General features: G+C 51.6%; 8 protein-coding genes across 8 annotated transcripts; 5 read left to right on the forward strand and 3 right to left on the reverse strand.

Annotated features, from left to right (window-relative positions):
* Window positions 1-170: 170 nt before the first annotated feature.
* Window positions 171-2,725, forward strand: EDD37DRAFT_196347 (uncharacterized protein). Its single transcript, XM_062810140.1, has 2 exons — window positions 171-1,346; window positions 1,399-2,725. The coding sequence occupies exons 1-2, from the start codon at window positions 310-312 to the stop codon at window positions 2,432-2,434; spliced, it is 2,073 nt and encodes a 690-aa protein (XP_062665766.1). The 5' UTR covers window positions 171-309; the 3' UTR covers window positions 2,435-2,725.
* Window positions 2,726-2,923: 198 nt separating this feature from the next.
* On the forward strand, window positions 2,924-3,787 carry EDD37DRAFT_660083 (26S proteasome regulatory subunit N12; the record flags this gene model as incomplete). The annotated part of the gene is made up of 2 exons (XM_062819083.1): window positions 2,924-3,466; window positions 3,521-3,787. The coding sequence occupies 2 exons, from the start codon at window positions 2,924-2,926 to the stop codon at window positions 3,785-3,787; spliced, it is 810 nt and encodes a 269-aa protein (XP_062665767.1).
* A 266-nt stretch (window positions 3,788-4,053) lies between these two features.
* Window positions 4,054-5,439, reverse strand: EDD37DRAFT_570449 (uncharacterized protein; the record flags this gene model as incomplete). The annotated part of the gene is made up of 1 exon (XM_062814280.1): window positions 4,054-5,439. One exon carries the CDS (start codon window positions 5,437-5,439, stop codon window positions 4,054-4,056), a length of 1,386 nt encoding a protein of 461 aa, XP_062665768.1.
* Window positions 5,440-6,380: 941 nt separating this feature from the next.
* On the forward strand, window positions 6,381-7,704 carry EDD37DRAFT_613585 (uncharacterized protein; the record flags this gene model as incomplete). Its single annotated transcript, XM_062815465.1, has 2 exons — window positions 6,381-6,483; window positions 6,566-7,704. 2 exons carry the CDS (start codon window positions 6,381-6,383, stop codon window positions 7,702-7,704), a joined length of 1,242 nt encoding a protein of 413 aa, XP_062665769.1.
* A 466-nt stretch (window positions 7,705-8,170) lies between these two features.
* EDD37DRAFT_613586 (casein kinase substrate phosphoprotein PP28-domain-containing protein) lies at window positions 8,171-8,996 on the reverse strand (the record flags this gene model as incomplete). The annotated part of the gene is made up of 2 exons (XM_062815466.1): window positions 8,171-8,880; window positions 8,948-8,996. 2 exons carry the CDS (start codon window positions 8,994-8,996, stop codon window positions 8,171-8,173), a joined length of 759 nt encoding a protein of 252 aa, XP_062665770.1.
* Window positions 8,997-9,576: 580 nt separating this feature from the next.
* Window positions 9,577-12,681, reverse strand: EDD37DRAFT_196454 (alpha,alpha-trehalose-phosphate synthase). The gene is made up of 2 exons (XM_062810141.1): window positions 9,892-12,681; window positions 9,577-9,826 (listed from the first exon to the last, which is right to left on the reverse strand). The coding sequence occupies exons 1-2, from the start codon at window positions 12,533-12,535 to the stop codon at window positions 9,666-9,668; spliced, it is 2,805 nt and encodes a 934-aa protein (XP_062665771.1). The 5' UTR covers window positions 12,536-12,681; the 3' UTR covers window positions 9,577-9,665.
* A 1,068-nt stretch (window positions 12,682-13,749) lies between these two features.
* EDD37DRAFT_642482 (DNA polymerase sigma subunit) lies at window positions 13,750-15,802 on the forward strand. Its single transcript, XM_062817369.1, has one exon. The coding sequence runs from the start codon at window positions 13,980-13,982 to the stop codon at window positions 15,705-15,707; it is 1,728 nt and encodes a 575-aa protein (XP_062665772.1). The 5' UTR covers window positions 13,750-13,979; the 3' UTR covers window positions 15,708-15,802.
* Window positions 15,803-16,079: 277 nt separating this feature from the next.
* On the forward strand, window positions 16,080-17,016 carry EDD37DRAFT_675239 (UNC-50; the record flags this gene model as incomplete). The annotated part of the gene is made up of 3 exons (XM_062819535.1): window positions 16,080-16,189; window positions 16,243-16,346; window positions 16,394-17,016. 3 exons carry the CDS (start codon window positions 16,080-16,082, stop codon window positions 17,014-17,016), a joined length of 837 nt encoding a protein of 278 aa, XP_062665773.1.
* Window positions 17,017-17,717: the final 701 nt, after the last annotated feature.

Consider the following 17,717-nt stretch of genomic DNA (forward strand, 5'->3'; position numbering starts at 1 on the left):
GCAGCGGCACCTTCAGCCCGACTTCATCCATCGCTTGCCCGCCACTGATTCAAGGCCGGATGTCGTTTGTCTATATCGATCTCATCGGGCGTTTCACTTCATAAAACCGTTGCCAAGGGCCGCCGCCATGCCTATTAGGGGCAATGCCGGTCCTTGCCGGTCAGGCATCAATTATCACCGTTCAGGAATCGAAAGGTTGATGGATTGCCGAACAGTCGGTCGATCACTGAGGTTACGAAGTGAGGCGCACAACATCCAAGACAGTCAGAATCCTTCATCTCTTCCGATACGACCATTGTTGTGCTCGACATGCCGGCAGGAGTGTCACCGCCCCCAACGAACCCCTTAAAAAGACCTCGACCTCGACAGGATCCAGTCTCTTGTGAATTTTGTCGCTCGAAGAAATTGAAATGCGATCGCCAACAGCCTTGTTCGAATTGTGCCACGAGAGGACTGTCATGTAATGGTCAGTCTATACGTTCGCCGCGCCACATCCGGCCATCTTCGAATGATGATAGTGCCTCTGTCCTGGCTCGGCTGAAGCGGCTTGAGGATATCGTTATCGGTCCCTCCACACAGGGCAGTCCTGCCCTTGTGGGACTGAAGCAAAGTCCACAGCTGGCATACCTCTCACCAGCGTCAGAATACGAAGAGGCGGTCCACACCCTGGAAGAGAGTGGCACCAGCAAGGAGAATTGGTTGTCTCATGCTTCCGAAAAAATCGGATTCCGGACGTCACCAGCACATGACATTGTCCATGCGAACGGCCCAAACGTATCTCATTTGCCATCATCGCTGAAATCAGTCTTGCTTCCACCCAAAGATGAAGCCTCTATATTGATGGATTTTTACTTCGATTACCTCAGTGGCCTTCAGCATGTTCTGTGCGAGCATACAGTTCGTCGTATCAAGGAAACACTATACTCGAATCTGGAGCAAGGGCTTCCTGTCGTACACAGTCATGCTGCGCTCCTGCTAATCATCTTTGCGTGCTCTACAGCCCTATGCTCATACCACACCGGGGAGATGAGTCGCTTGTACTCCCTAGCAGTCGCCTCCCAAGTCTCATTGGTCTGGGTCAAAGGAGCGCTCGACGTGCTGGACCACGCTCGTCGTACCACCGAGGGATCCATAGAGGACATTCAAGCATTTATCTTGATGACGTTTTTCCTCTATCACCTTGAAGGCTTGTCTACTCGAGCGCGCCGCGCCTTTGCAGCCGCAATCGTTACGGCTCGCGAACTAGGCCTCCACAAGCTCGACGCTGTTGCTAGCTCGAGACATGCAGACCCCGCGGAGATTGAGATCAAGCGTCGAGTTTGGTGGCACCTAGTTGCTACTGATTGGTAAGTACCTAGGTAACATCCGAGGCCAACGCATCAATGCTGAACACTCCAGGTTCGTTGCCCTCAGTGGAGGGTTTCAAGAAGGCACATATTTTATCCATCCGCGACAATTCCGGGTCAACATGTTGCGCAACGTCAACGACAAAGATCTAAATCAGATGCCATTGGTAGATTTGCCTCTATCGCAGCCAACCACAATGTCGTATTACATTCAACGAATCAAGCTCGGCAGCCTCTGCCGCAGTGTCGTGGATGTGATGCCCCTGTCGGGCATCGACCTGGCCACTCTGGACTACCAAGAAGTCATTCAGCTGGACAGTAAATTTCAGGCTTTCTTCGACGAACTTCCAATCTTCCTGAGGACAGATGAACACAGCCGTCGCCAGTCAGAACACATTGTGCGGCAGTATCCACACATCAGCACGCAACGTTACATGTTGAACATGGTGGCCAGGACGAGACGTTGCAAGGCGCACCAACCCTTCCTCATCCGTCGCGCCGTCGAGAGCCATTACGCCTTTTCACGGGACATTTCTTTGGAGTCAGCGCGTTGTGTGATCCGGCTTATGCGATCATTCCAAAGAGAGATAGATACTGTCTTCTCTGGCAATGTCAAACTTGTCAGAATGACGTGCGTGGTACATCATGTCTTTATGGCCACGATTGTCCTTGTCATGGACTTGTGTATCAACAAAAGCGAAGACGACACCGAGCGCAAAGCAGAAGTTATGGAGGCTTGCAACATAATGGAAGAAACAGCATGTCAGTCGCCCCTGGCAAGAGGATTCGTCAATTCCCTCATGGACGTGCTTCGGAAGCATAAGGTGCGCTTACACAACCTCACTGGAGACGGCGTGGACACTCCCAGCTCTCTGAACACTACGGCGCATTTGGGACCACCAAATATTCTGGATACCATGACCGCTCCAGAGATACCGCTATTGCCCAGCTCCCATCTATCGCAGGACAATTCCCAAAGCTACTCATCAGCATTTGATGAAATCTGGAAGGACTATGTCGAGCTCGGGCCGAATATGGACGTGCCTGGATGGGATTCTCTCTTCTCGGATCTCGATTCGAGGTTCTGAACGAGGTTGCTTGCTGAAGGCTGGCTGGTGGATTCAGAATGTCCCCCTAATACGGCAGAGCGGCGGCTCGGAGACACGCCCTGAACATCCCCTTAATGGAAGGGAGATGGTTATCAGGTTGATTAAATCAGAGGATGGCCCCTGAAGCACCTCGTAGCTGACCTCTCTGAGCTGATCGTGGTGTTGAATGTATTTGAACGTCGCAACTTTATGTCATCAAGCAGTAGTTAAAGCGGCGTGTGACACTCCGCAGGCTGTACTCCGATGCGCGGTCACTACGACTCCAGCAAACATATACTCTTCTTGTATAATAGCGTCAACAAGAACCTTGATTCCTATAGACTGCCAAATATTCTGTCACACCCTGCTCTCATCACTACGAACACAATTGTTGCCCAAATTGCCAAACCTCCCATCATACTGGGAAAGGCACACGACTCTTGACTGTACATCCGTCACTCCCTACACCTTCCAGTCCACGCCTCCGCGATGACTGCGTCTCTTGATTCGACGTTGCAATCGCTTCAGCAATCCCTCAGTCATGGAGACTCAGGCCAAGCGAAGTCACAGATACAAAAAGCTAAGCTGGCTCTTCTGCAACACAACGCCCTCATACCCTCCCAACAAACACCTGTAGCCACGCTAGCGACAGCACGATCGATACTGGAGGCTGGCGCTCTTTTTTCCATACGGTCTAGAGACCCGGAGTCTTTCGTGCGATACTACTCCCAGCTACAATCATTCTATGACTTTCCGGGTCTGCAGCGGACGCCATCTCAGAACCGATCCAAGATCACAGGTCTTTACCTGCTACTCCTCCTGAGCCAGGGTGATTATGCTGGCTTTCACACACTGCTGGAGACTTTGATCGTGGCAGAAGGATCAAACGACGTCTCGTCCGTGGAAGAAGACCAATACATAAGATACCCGATCGAGCTGGAGAGAAGTCTTATGGAGGGAAGCTATGATCAAGTATGGAGAAAGACAAACGGTCGGGACGTCCCAGGCGAGGAATTTGCCTTGTTCTCTGATGTAAGTGCTATCTGGTGAAGCCGGAGAAGAGCATGGGTTGCTAACAAGCTCAAGATTCTGATCAAGACGATCCGAAACGAAATTGCCTCCTGCGCTGCTCGCTCGTACCCTTCTCTCCCCATTGCTTCGGCCAAGAATCTCCTCTTTCTCGACTCTGAGGGCGCAGTTATGGATTTTGCCCACGAACAAGGCTGGAGTCTTGAGGACGGTCGGATCCAGTTCCCGGGCTTGGAGGATGCGAAGAACGCGGAGGAAGGCGACCAGAAAGAAGTGATCCACCATATGGTTGGATATGCAAGAGAACTGGAGATGATTGTGTAGGGCTATTCATGGATGGCTCGACACGGCATCTTTACTCATAGTATGGCGTTCACCGGGCATTATCGGTGAACAGGTTGCACGGGAACAGGCATAGACTTGCAAGCTGGTGCAGCACAGTGGTATCTGCTGTGCGCCAATTGCTAATACAATAAGCCAACAGTGGTATCAAATCCTATCCAATTGACCTGCTTCACGACGCTATCAATAAGGACGGACTACCAACCCAACACCGTCCACTAACCCCCTTGCTCGTCAAGTTGGAGGTATTATGCGATTTTGTTCTGATGCACCTTGAAATGATCAGCAAACTTCCACGTACAGATCTTCATGTCGTAGAAACTCGTGCTGACAACGGTATATGTCGGTGGTGCTTCCTCGGCTGTCCTATTATCCAGCCTGGCATCGCAGCAGTACACCATGCTCTCGTGGCCGGCGCGGAATGTCACGAGTGGAGTGATGCTCCAGGAGTCCGAATCCGCAGAATATGTGAGCCGAACCACGGCAGCACCGCCATGCATTAGCGAGGACAGGATGAGGCTGTGATGGTGTGGAATGCTGTCGCCTACTGTAGGTGTCGTGTATTGATCCAAGACCTTCAGCCGCCATACACCGCCGCCGAGTTTCAGCTCCGTTTTCCAGATGGCGCGGTACGTCTTTGTGTCTAGTTCGAAGATTCGCAGGTATTCATCGTAGCTTCCCGTGATGATGGTCTTTCGTGGGTGTGGGATTGGGGATTCATCGTTGCTGGGAAGCGGCAGGATGGCCACAACGCCGGCTGTGTGATTGCGACGGTCTTTCCAGAGAGGCATAGGGGTTGGTCCAAACTCGTCGGATGATGATATTGATGGCGTACCAGGCTGTGATGGACTGCAGGGAAGTTCGATAGCTGAAGCAATTAGGGCGCTATCGTCGCCGCCACTGAGGATCATGCGGTGGATGGTGTTGTCCTGACTCTGTGTTGCAGAGCGGAGAGTGACTGCCGCGACGGTCCATGCTTCAAGTTCGTGCTTGTGGATATTCGTGACGCCGGAGGGCAATTCTGCTGGAGGTGCGTTGGCCCGCTCGTCGAAGAGATCTTTGATTAAGGGTACGGACATGCTGATGATCTTGGTCTCGCCGAACGATGTGGATGCTGCGAATGAGACATCTTGCACATCGCTTATCCCTGAGACTCCGTGGTTACGCAGCTCAGGGAACCAAGAAAATTGCGTAACTAGGGCCGTCAGGCCGTGCTCGTCGTCCTCGGACACCCTCACGGAACCGAGCGGTAGGAGTTTTGTGATTACCCGGCGGCCTAGCACGTCTCCATGCTTGATGAAACGGAAGAAATAGACGTGCGCGTTACTTGTGGCCACGCCCAGCAGTGTGGCATCAGCCGGGTGGAAGTGGATGTCCAGTACCGCGCAAGGAAAGGTGACCCTATCGAGCTGTGGAGGGAGCATGCCTGCGTATAGCGGCTTGAACTCGGGGTGGACGGTCATGACTTGGATTGTGCCGCGGCGGACTTGAGCTTCATAGTCGCGACGGTCGTCCTTTTTGACAAGCGAGTATGTGCCGATGATCATGTAGTCTGGGTGGCTCGGGCATATTTCGACCGTGTCGACTTCCTGCTCGGCGGTACGGGTTGTGTACTTGATTTGAGGGTCTTCCATTTTGCGATAGCGGTCGATGAGCTTGTCGCTGGAGCGAGATGCTTTTTCGGCGCGCAGACGCTTGAGGTTGACTCTGGCCGCCTGTATCATATCATTCAGAGAACTTCCAGGCGGAGCCATTGTTGAGAAAGATATCGGAACAAAGGTGTGCGGATGTATTTGGGCATTAGGGCATTGAGATTTGAGAAGACTTACCTGGGTGAAGCTATAGAGTGATTAAGGCGGATTTGGACGTAGGCAGGCGGGTGCGGCAGGAAGCCATGCTGGAATTAGACACACGAAGCTGGACGCTTCAGGCTGTTGGTCTTCTTCCTGCAGTCGATTGTTGGAAGTGTTGGACACCGAGATCTTTGGCTTTTGGATCTCTCGGGAAGCCTGCTCAAGATGAAGTGACTTCAGCGGCCACCATCACTGCTCATATTGTTCCAGATAAGCTGCGCTTGGAAGCATTCGTATTACGCACTACCTCGTCACTTCCTTGTACAGTAGCAGACTGGGGGCGGTGTATAAGTCATTAATTGGAAAGCCGAAAACTCAGCCTGATCACGTGTAAGGCTGTGGGTCGACGGCAATGTTCCGAGGAGGACCGAGCCGTCGTTGACATATCAAGCTATCTCCATATTCATTCCTCCCTCCTTCTTCAAGAGACGCATCATTCTGATCGACTCAGTAGGGCATATGCCGTGTTCTTGTTGGTAGCTGTTAGGCACCACTGCCATAAGCCTGCTTTGGTGTTTCAGCCTGATGACGGTATTGGACCGGCCGCGCACCTTAATCATGGTTTTTTCCTGGTCCCTGTCTTTGTAACGTGCCTTCCTGAACAATTCCTCCCGTATCTATGTTTCGGCTCCTTCCGCCCACCTTGCATTGTCCTTCTGTCTGTTCCAGAACTACATTGTCTACTTGTCCGACATGTAGGCCGGTTGACAAATCCCTGCATCATGCCTTCACGTAATCGTCCTCAGCCCAGTCCGCCAATGACGTCGACGGAGAACTGGATCCCAGTACCTGATGACCTATTGAGCGAGGAATCGGATTTTCAAGGTAGGCCGTTTGACTATAGGGAAACGACGCTCGATTCTCTTCTCCGTTTCGCTATGGCAGCCACTAACCTTCGCGTTTCTAGGCAATGCAGAAACAAAAGCATTCTACAACAAGCTTGCTAAATCGTACAACCCACGGAACTACTGGGCTATCCATGACTGGAGCATTCAGGTGATCGCAGAGAGCAACAGGGAGGTGCAAAAGCGGATAGCAGAACCGAAAGCAGGCGAGAAAGTCGCTACACCCAGTAAACGAAGAAAGCTAGATGAAGCTTCAGACAAGCAACAACAGGCTACTCACCAAAGCGCCAAACCAGAACTCAAGCCTCTCCGTCAAAGTGGAGGGAAACTGCTGCCGGACAACACGCCTACGCAGAAGGCCAGCGGCGATGAAACAAATGCAGGCAACGAGCGAGACAAACTGAAACCGCGAAACTTTTATGAAGGTCAGAAGTCCGCGAAACAGCTCTCAGAATCGCTGTCAGAGTTCCTCGAACGACTTCCGCCTTCTACCACTCCGTTCTCCACCTGCGGACCATGGATATGGATTGCCAACCCCTATCCACCAGAGGAAAAAAACGCAGCAGGCAAAATTGTGACCGACCCAGAAGGTCGCGACATTGCAAGCTTCAGACAACTCGGCACACGTCTATTGGAAAATTACATGGCTCGCAAAGAAGAACTCGAAGCACAGAATCCCGACAAACAGCCAGGAAGCATCACCCGTATGCTACGTCCCGACCGTGTGCGCCTCGAATCCAGCATACGTGAGTTAGCAAGACAGAAGAATGTGACATGCGGGAAATGGATGCTCTTTCCAGAAGCCGGCGACGTAGATTTTGTATGGGCAGTCGTTGCCAAAGGTGTATGGGAGGGCAAGCTCGGCATCTCCGCCAAAGTGGCCACCGCGCCAGATGCAGGACCTACGTCTGATGAAGGCGACGAACGTGCCAGAGGCAGAGAGCAAAGGCTGATATGCGTGTACACCTACGATTTTTCAGACAAAGACGATGTCAAGCGTGTGTTGCTCGGTCTCAAGCAGCTCGGTCTCTTGAACAATGACAGCTTTGAAAATGGCCCGCGCAGTCACAGTGGCTCTGCCGACAAAGTCATCTACTACAAGTGTGATGCTTACACTTACCTCGATATCTCGAGCCACAATGAGTACAAGTTGAAAGCGAGTATGTACAGCAGCAAAGATATGCTTGCTGAGAAAGATTGAGAAGACAAGGATAACGAGACTGGGCTTACACTGAATCGAGGTGACAGATCACACTGCGTGAAAATCCATCAATGAGAAAGATGTGTGATCCCTCACGGGAGTGTTGAGGTGCTCGGAAAAGTGACTGATTCTTTCAACAGCGAAATAACAGGGACACCTGTATGATCTGGGAGCTTTGCAAGCGACGGCGTTATGGTGTAGGTGCTGGAAGGTGGATAGGGTAATACTTGTCCATCAGGAGAGATTGGCGGAAATGTCTCAATGTAGAGAATACCCTCAAGGTCGTTCTGATAGCGCTAGATCTGCAGAAGACGGCTGACCGTGATCCCATCATAAGATCGGAAATTGATGCTCCGCCGTGCACGCCTCATGCCCTCTACGAAACAACATATTCATGCTTACGCCGTGTTGAGTCGAGTCATCGACACAGCGTACTAGTAGCCTGCAGTGTACCGAGACCAAGAACTCATTTCTTGCCCTTGGTAGCCTTCTTCGCGGCACCGGCCCCTCCCATCGCAGCCTCTCTTCTCTTCGCTTCACGCGCGTCTTTTTCCTTCTCGCGCTCATCCCGCTCCTCTTTCTCGGCTACTTTCCTCGCTGCCGCTTGCTCGCGCTGTTCTCTGATCAGTCTCAACCTGGCCATGTCCGCTTTCGCCTCGTCCGTCTTGCCCTCGGCGTGGAGTTTCTGGTACCGCTCCTTAGCCTCCTGCGCGGCAAGCGCCTCACGCTCCCTCCTGCTCAGGTTTCCTTTGTCGGTCGGTTTAGCACGCGCCGGGGCATCGGCCTCGCCTGATGCGCCGGTAGCTGCGCGGGCCATCGACCTCGCCTTCTGCGTGTGGTTCGGGTTCGCGGGCATGTCCTCTTCATCTTCCTCCTCCTCGGATTCGCTGCTGGGTAGATCCCCGACCTCTGCGGTCTTTTTGTTCTTTCGAGCGATGGCCGCTTGCTTCTTCAGTCGTGTGGCTTCTCGGCGTTGTTCACGTGTCAATTCGCCGCCCGCCGTGGCTGTTGCTGAGGCTGAGGGTCCTTCGCCGCCATCTGATTCTGAGGATTCTTCTTCCGACGATTCTTCGTCTTCGTCTGATGATTCGGGCTTGTCTTGCGGGTCGCGCCACATGCCTAGTGCGTTACCCTCGCTGTCGAGGGGCTGTAGGTCGCGGGAGAACTTCTTTCCACCTGGGATGTTTGTTAACCATGCCGCCTGGAGCCATGGGTAGATGGAAGGGAGTTTGCAAGAACGTACCTCCTCGGGTGGGCTTGGAGAATTTTCCTCCTCTGCCTCTTGGAGCCATGCTGTGCTAGAGTTGAGCGTTGTTCGTCGTGGGTGTTCTTGTCCGTCCCCTGTGTAAATTGGATGTTTTGTGGGGTAGTGAGTCTGATGGTGGACGTTTGTTTCGGGACCAGGCAGCGTCGAGGTTTTATACCGACAGATTTGGCGTAGCGGTTTATGCTAGGTGAAGTCTCGACCAACGCTGCTGCACTTAACACAATATCGTCACCGGAGAGTGTTGTCCCAACATGTGACAGTGACAAAAAGCGGTGACCTCTTTTTTTGGTTGCAACCGAAGTTTCTTTGTGGTGCTCAGGGCCAATAGTATGACGTAGATACCAAAGCACGAACTACCATGTCATTCAAGGGACTAATGGCCTTGACGGTTATGCGCATGCGCATCGCACATCGCAACATTCTCAGTCCTTTAGGTGAGGAAACGATCAAAATCTACTTACGCTTGCCATTTTCCGTCTATGTGCCTTTTATATGCATAACCAACAGTTTCATTTGACACTGAATGCTTGAAAACTCGGTCCTTGCTCTACATGCGTATCCAGTCAAGGCTGGACTGCTAACATCATCGTCATCCAACTCATACGTCTCATTAGTGAAGAACTATGCGCGCTCTTGGTCGATATTGACAACTTCGGACTGTGCATGCCGGTGTGCCGGGTATCGCTGCGTCTCTTCAAAGACCCTCCTGCTTGAGCAGAGCCGCGACACTGGCGATGACATCGCTTGGCTCCAAAAGATGCCAGTTGGCAAGAGTTCGCTTGCTACTGGCACCCACAGTGCAGGCGAAGACGTGATCCTTCGGTAGGTCGGTCTTGAGCAGAGCACGGAACATATCTGTATCAACAACATTAGTACTCATGACATAGGTCAAGACGGACCCCTGGAACGGTAGCACTCACCTTCATCGGTTTGGTCATCTCCCAAGCAAAGCACAAACTCCGGCGGTACGCCAGTGTCATAGCCATACTCGTTGATGAGGCGTGTCGCAATAAATCCCTTGTTGACGAATTGCGGACGCACTTCCAGATTGGCCTTACCAGACATGACCTCGACATCCCAATCCCTCATGACCTTGTCCTCCAACGCCTTTCGACACTCTCGTGCCTGGAAAGCGCCGAAATCTGGGTCCACCTGCCTGTAATGCCATGTCAACGCGACGCGCTTTTTCTCGATCCAGGACCCCTGCGTCCGCTCGGTATAATAGCTGAAAACGTCCATAACCTCCTTCTGCCAGCCCATGTCCATGGAGGAGGCTAGATTCTCCCAATCCTCTGAGCCGGGCCGTCGCATAAAGCAACCGTGTTCTGCACTTAGACCAAGTTCACTGATGTGGCCCATCCATTCTTCGAGAAACGATGCATCGCGACCACTGATGATCCAGACATGATTCTTAGGATCAGCAGCTAATGCTTTTAGAGTGCGCAGTACCTTGTCGGCGGGAATGGCGGCATTGGGGTCTTTGACAATCGGTGTAAGCGTACCATCGTAATCGAACATGAAAAGTCGCTTTTTCGCGGCATGATACTGTTGAATCATGCGATTGCGGTCCAACGCAGGAGTGAGGTCGTTAGTGGTGAACGATGTGAGGTTTGTCAGCAGACGTCTGAGGAAATTGTTGGACCATGTGGACACCGTGTGTGTCGTGACATAATTGTAGAGTTTCTCATGGTCATGCTTCTTCTCTTCAAGTGGCATCTCGAGTGCATGCTTCAGCGCCTCAGCAACGCCGCCCAGGTCCCAGGGGTTAATGTGAATGGCATTACTCAAGCTAGCTGCTGTGCCGGAGAACTCGGACAGAATCAAGGGACCGTAATGGTTCTTCTGTGCGATCACATATTCGAGACTTGTTGTGTTCATGCCGTCTCTCACACTGGTGATAAGGCCGACGTCGGCAATCCGGAGTAGCGCAAAGTATTCTTGCGACGAAAGATATTGTGGGTAATGTTGGACTGGCGAGTGGCTTAGAGAACCGAATTCACCGTTTATTCTCGACACAAGATTTGAGATCTTGAGCTCAAACTTGTGAGCACCATCCACCTTATCTTCCATCACGCTGGTGGGACTGGTCACTTGGATGAGAACGACCTTATTGCGCCATTCTGGATATTTCTCCAAGAAGATTTCGAATGCCATCAGCTTCTGTGATACTCCTCTGACGGTGTCGAGCCTATCACGACCGACAATGATCTTCTTTCCGGCGTACATTTGTTTCAGGGCTTTCATATTTTGCTCAATGACGGGATCCATAAACGCGGCCTTCTGCACTGAAGCCACATCGATGCCGATCGGAAAGACGTCCACTGCGACGTGCGCACCATATGCATCAACACCAGCCGAACTCGAGTCAAAGCCCAATATGCGTTTGCAACACGAGTTGAAGTGTCGAGAGAAGCTGTAGGACTGAAAGCCTATCATGGTAGCACCCAACGCACCCGTCAAGAGGTCTTTTCTCCTAGGCAGACACCGCATGTATTCGCTGCTGGGAAACGGGATGTGGAGAAAGAAGCCTATGAAGATATGTGGTATGCGTTGACGTAGCATGCTTGGCAGGAGCATCAGATGGTAATCGTGGATCCATACAATGTCTCCAGGTTGGTAGACATGAAGAATGCGGTCCGCAAAAGCTTGGTTCATTTGCACATAGTCGTCCCACGAGGTCTTTTCCGTGCGACCATCGTCAGGTTCATGCTGTCGGTAGTGGAAAAGGGTATAGAGCTCGTGCTCCGCGTACTTCCGCCACCGGCCCTGGTCTTTGAATACATAACTGTCATCTTCACGCTTGACGTCAGGTAGCCAGACAGGCAGAGTCCTGCCATTGGGGTGATGATGCAAGATCTTTTCGAGGCGATTTCTGTCAGGACGAGGCACGCTAATATGGTCAGGATGTGAGTCTTCGGAACTGGGAAGGGCGCCATTGACAGGATATGGTGCTGCTGACTTGTTGATAGGAGCCGGAAGAGAGCCATTGGTCGCAGCTGTTGCAGCAGCATCTCCAGGTTGAAGTATACTCGTCGACTGTGTATCTGGTCGGGATTGAATTTCTCCGGTCCACCCAACCAAGGTGTGTTTCCATGGCGACTTGTCAGAAGCTAGGTAAGAGAATGAATCGAACAAAGCCGATGTGCCATGGCGAGTTGACAGACCCCATTCACCATCCCTGCCGTGCGTGAGCTGGTGGGGGATACAGAAGGTGGCACTGATGATGTTTCCACTCAGGCGTAGAGCGGGATGAGCCGTGCGAGGATCAACATCCAACGAGTCTGTCCCCTCGGGGTTGACGAGGCTCAGGCGCCGCAGAAGATCCCTGCCAGAACTACCTTTTGCGGCTTCGATCGGCGAGTCCATTTTGGGCGTCACCTCGGTATTGAGGTGGTCCTGCGGTTGAGGTAGGTTGAAGTATGAAGTGGCCGGTCGCGAAGGATCAGAAGGCTCCGCAATCCCAGGCTCGTCGTTCCCGATGTCTGTAGTTGGCACATTTTCTGAGGTTGCGGGACGATCTCCGCTAGACACAGCCTGCTCTGGTGCCGGAGACTGAGCCGTCATTATGTTCTTGCGACTGAACTAAATGGATGGAATAATAATGCAGATCGTCGGATAGACGTCGATGGTACAATGCCGGCGGCTCCCACCTCACAGAAGTTGTGCTTTGGTAGATCGGTGAGCGAGTGGGGTGACAAGCGATAGCCAAGACGATTGTTGTTGGGTTCAGGGTTGATATGAATACTAGGAAATTAGGCGCACAGATAGGAGTTGCGGTCTAAAGGTCTAGACGAGGTGTGGTATTGACTTGTTGTCGAGCTCTGGAAAAGATGGAGAAAAATGCTGAGACCATGTGGTCATGCCGCTGAAGACTGAAACGTCAGAAGGAACGATAGGGTGAGTTGGGTTATGGTCGGAGATGGTTCCCGACAACAGCTTGGTTCTCGATAGACAGCCGGCGATATGTTGTAAGATCCGGAGTAGCTAGCGTTGGAAAGAAAGAGAACACAGAAACAGAAGCAGAACCACAATATGACCTTGTAGTTGGAGCCCGAAAGTTCACAAGGTGAAGAAGAAGCGAATGATGAAAGAGGAAACGCTAGAAAATGGAAAAGCGAAACATCATGGAGAGAAACTGGTAGTGGATTGGCTGGATGGAAGCATTGGGCCTCTCTAATCCGGTAAAAGACACCGGCTTGACTGGTACCGGTACCTTTACGAGACGCTGACTGAGTCGCGTCAACTTCCCTTAACTTACAGTAGCTGCTGCAGGCATACCTAGTGGAGTGATACCGTTGAACGTGTGCACATGCTATCCAATATATCCCACACCGACTTCTTACACAGTACAGTCTTCTGTAATGAACCTATCGCTCCTTCACGCTGAAAGAGAACAATCGTGGTGCTTTCAAAGGTCTCGTGGTATTCGGACCTGACGTACGCCAAGTTACAGGTAGACAGTATTGCAGTCGAAAGAGTGGCATGGTCTGACCATTTATTGGATTCGAAATAGACATATTTATTGCTTGATATCTACATAGTGCTGACTAGGTAGGAGTCTTCTATCTACAGTGCAGAATCCTACCAGATGATTGTTTCTTTGTTCCCCCCGAGGGTCAATGGCCCCAATAGATCCCATTAGATTTGCAATCGTGGATGTACAGTAGAGCGCCCACGGCATCATAGGCGTTGAACCCCCAAGTGTCAACGTGCTAACGTTATTGGTCAGTCGGCGGATTTCTTTCCTACAAGCCGGCCAGAGCAGCGTTTTCTCGTGGACCGCCATGTACCAATGCAGTTGTCAAAACAATCAGGCTTCACATACGAATCTTTACTATACTATGCATTCCATGGGCCATTCCTCGGTGACTGTTTAGTTCTTGATCACTACCTAGGTATCTCGAATCAGAGTTCGAGGGTCTTCTGATTTCGTTAGTCCTCACCGACTGCTGCACAGTCTGTTCTATCTCAACAGTCTGACAACAACTGCCGCCTTTTCTTATGCCGCATGCCCTCAGTCTCACCTCTTCCACGCGCCTACGCCTCTCTTCGTCGCTGTAATGCTTCGACCCTGCTCCACCTCAGATCCCAGGCGGTCCGGGCTGCCTACATCCACCATGGCAATTCGTTGGCTGCCGACATAAACCATGACGAAGGCGAGCAATCTTCAGCGGATGCTCCGCCTCTAACCTTCCCACATGAACCAAATATCGACATTAACAGCTTAAGCAATACCCTCGATGCCCATCGCGAGGCAAACCGAACCTCGCTCATACGGAAAGTCGATCAGACAGGCCACAGCAAGCGCTTGGGAAAAGGAAATGCACCAGGTTCTGATCCGTCAAAAATCCAAGATGTCGGACCAGCCCGGACGGAATCAGAAAGCTCCCCACAGACACGCACGTGGAATGACAGCAAGAAGGTTGAGCTGCTTTCTGCCAGGTCTGACAGGTACACTCGGCGAAAGCGTAGGGACAACCAAGGCAAATATCGTGATGTGACTGTTCTCTGGCGAGTGAAAGAAGATGCAGAGACACTTCCTACAAGGTCCCGTCTGCCTTGGATGGCATGTCTTGCTAAACCGCAAGACAGTACTTGGATCTCGGCTATGGATCGACTCTCTGCCGAGATTCGAGCTTTCGGAGAGTACAGCGCTCCTTCGCAAGACGAGAAACGGGCTGCGGAAAACGCTCTTTCGGAAATCATCCGAACCATCCAGCTAGCTGATCCGAACTTGGATGTCGACGTAATTGGCTCACGAGCATCAGGCTTTGACGATCCTCTATCAGATCTGGATCTCAATATCACGAACCCCCTTTCCCCGAGAGCTATGAATAAGCTCAAAACACCTTATGAAATTCTCCGATTCTTAGAGAATGCGTTCCGCGGAAACCATCGCAAGGTCCATCTCGGGGCGTGCCCTGTCGAGGTGCTCATCAACGTGAGGCATGCCAAAGTGCCTATTCTGATATGTCAACATCGGCGATCTGGTTTACCAGTCCAAATTCAGAGCACCCCAAGGGCCTTCGACAACACCGAGTACGTCAAGGCCTTCGACAAGGAATTTCCGACCCTTCGCTCTTTGTTCAAGGTCATCAAACAGATAATGACTATGCGAGGACTTAACATTGGCAGTCACGGAGGACTAACTTCTTATCCTCTTATAATCATGATTGTGGCGGCTCTCAAATTCTCCGAGGGCCAAATTGACCGCATGGATGCTGGCAAGCAGTTGCTGTACTTTCTGGACATGTACACAAAGATCGATTTTACTTCTCAAGGCATCTCTACGCGGCCTCTGCGGTATTTCCCGAAATATCTGGGCAATAACGATCACAGGCAAAAACCGTTGGCCACTGAGAAGGAGCTCGCAGCGACGTCTGCAATGTTCGAAAAAGAACTCGCTGGTCAAAGACGTATGGGAGTGCGTGACAAAGGAGACATTTTTCTCATGACTTTGCAAGATCCAGCGGATCCGTTCAACGAGCTTGGGAAGAGCGTGTACTTGATTAAGGACATCCAAGAGACTTTGATTGGTATTGGTACCAAGCTCAAGGCAAGCATGGCAGAGTGGGAGGAGTTCCAATCGCAGCCGAGGTCTTCCCAGGATCAATATTCAACACAATCTCTTCTGGAGCCATGCATCAGTGGTGACTATCGAACTTATAAACAAGAGCGAAATGATCTGCAACTTCTGGGCCGTGAACAGGCGGCACCTGCTAAACGTCTCAAATGAATAATGACGGAATATTGTACATTAGAGATGATATTTTCCAGGCTGGAAGACTTGTAGGAAGATGATATGAATGAAATATCTTTTACGATCCGGAAGACAGAGTACATAAGAGAAACTGCATTTGATGCACAATGGGCGGAATCCAAGGGCGCAGTTGTAGAGTCGGTCGTGTTGACGAGGCTGAGGGTCATGCCAAGCCAGGCTCCGATCCATGCGTGGCTGTTTACCTGTACCTTTCCAAGGCCTCTTGCCAGTGTCCACGCATTTCAAGCTACACTTCTTTGTCCCATCTTCGTGCTTGCAACTGTTGCATTGCGTGTTTGGTCGGCCAGTCATCCTCATCTTGCCTCCCTCATAGCGTCCATCTTGCCCATGAGCAGTCCGCGCATCGCAACTCCTCGCCAGTATGGAGGTGGTCATTTCGGTGCCACAACCGCCGAAAGGGGAGGTTCAGATATCCGCCTCCCACGGTTCTTCAAAAGGTCAGTGGCGCATTGCACAAGCGAACCAGCCTACTGACGACTGCTTTGTGTAGGCTCTTCAAGTTCCCTCAGATGGACTTTGAAATGGCCGTCTGGGAGATGACACATCTGCTAATTGCGCCCAAGAAGGTGTTCAAGTCGATTTACTATCACAAGCGTGAGTCCAACCGGATATCTCAACAGCATGCGCTGACTGTGAAGCAGAGACCAGGAACACCTGGCACCGTCCAGATCCCTCATTCACCTACCTGTTGTCATTCTTCCTCCTGCTTACGTCCTTCGCATGGTCACTCGCATATACGCCGTCTTTCGCTTCCGTCGTCAAGCTGGCCTTGATGTTTGTACTCGTCCATTTCCTTGCCGGTTCGCTACTTGTATCAACAGTCGCATATTTCGTGGTGGGACGCCTGTTGGGACCAGGGATAGCCGGTCTACCTGGTCGCAGGCGTCAACAAGGGCTTTTCGGTCCACCCGGAGGTTCAAGAGGCGCTGAGGTCCTGGAATTCGGATATTGCTTTGATGTCTCTATACGCGCCTTCTTCCCACCTTATGTCCTGCTCTACATCGTCCAATACGTCCTCATGCCGGTCATCAACCATCCGAACCGCGCTTCGACATTCTTTGCCAACTTACTCTACCTTGCGGGCGGCCTCTACTGGAGCATGATCATATTTTTGGGCTATAATGCATTACATTTCCTCCACCACACTCAGCTCCTCCTCTCGCCTATGTTGGCATGGATTGTCATATGGCTCGTCTGCACCATCCTGGGTATAAACTTGACAATGGTGGGAACGAGATGGCTATTTCTGGGTGTGAAGGTCTGATCACAACCACCGCTCGGTCATACTCAATGGAACATGTTGTGAGTTGGCTTGACAGCAGCATATTAGCGACATTCCGCGGCAACAGCTACTTTCTGCGTGTAGACGCTTTCAACACAGCCATGACAAGCGAAGGCCATTTGACTCAGCGCAGAAAGCCTACGTGCAGCAAGCAGGGCCGACTAATGTCAGCCGCCATTACGAATTTCCAGATTGCTGAAGGCCAGACACGATAGACTGTTCTTCTCGCCTGGCACTCTGGGTGTTATTGTGAGAAGCACGACATTCGTTGTTGGTGGACCACATACGGGATCGGTGCCGAATTGTGGCGTATTATTGCAGCACCTGAGAGCAAGAATACTGCAAGATCGCCTATTCGACCGTTTTAGAGTTGGTGCCACCAGTGGCGCGGCTCGCGATGGCGATAGCGGGGAGGGCTAATGCAGGTCCATCGACCTCGGCTGGAAATCCTGCCCTCCAAAATGTCCACTCTTCAGGGACATCCAAAACGTTCTGATGGTGGGTTGCGTTCCCATCTAATTGGCAAGGAGACATGTCAAGCTCTAAGAGACTTCCCAAGACAACGCCTGGTATAAGGTATACCCGGAGTGCTTGTGCAATGAAATGGCTGGACAGACAGCTCGATTGTCAGGTCGTGGTGTGCTGTCTTAATTGACAAGTCGCAAACCGCCAGGTAGTCAAAG

The sequence above is a fragment of the Exophiala viscosa genome, assembly GCF_022695815.1.
Source record: "Exophiala viscosa unplaced genomic scaffold EDD37scaffold_15, whole genome shotgun sequence".
Classification (NCBI taxonomy): domain Eukaryota; kingdom Fungi; phylum Ascomycota; class Eurotiomycetes; order Chaetothyriales; family Herpotrichiellaceae; genus Exophiala; species Exophiala viscosa.

Coding starts and splice junctions, on each gene's coding strand:
- EDD37DRAFT_642482 (XM_062817369.1), top strand. CDS start 13,980: ATGCCCTCAGTCTCACCTCTTCCACGCGCCTACGCCTCTCTTCGTCGC.
- EDD37DRAFT_196347 (XM_062810140.1), top strand. CDS start 310: ATGCCGGCAGGAGTGTCACCGCCCCCAACGAACCCCTTAAAAAGACCT. Junction 1,347..1,398: donor CACCTAGTTGCTACTGATTG/GTAAGTACCTAG, acceptor TGAACACTCCAG/GTTCGTTGCCCTCAGTGGAG.
- EDD37DRAFT_196454 (XM_062810141.1), bottom strand. CDS start 12,535: ATGACGGCTCAGTCTCCGGCACCAGAGCAGGCTGTGTCTAGCGGAGAT. Junction 9,827..9,891: donor AGATGACCAAACCGATGAAG/GTGAGTGCTACC, acceptor TTGTTGATACAG/ATATGTTCCGTGCTCTGCTC.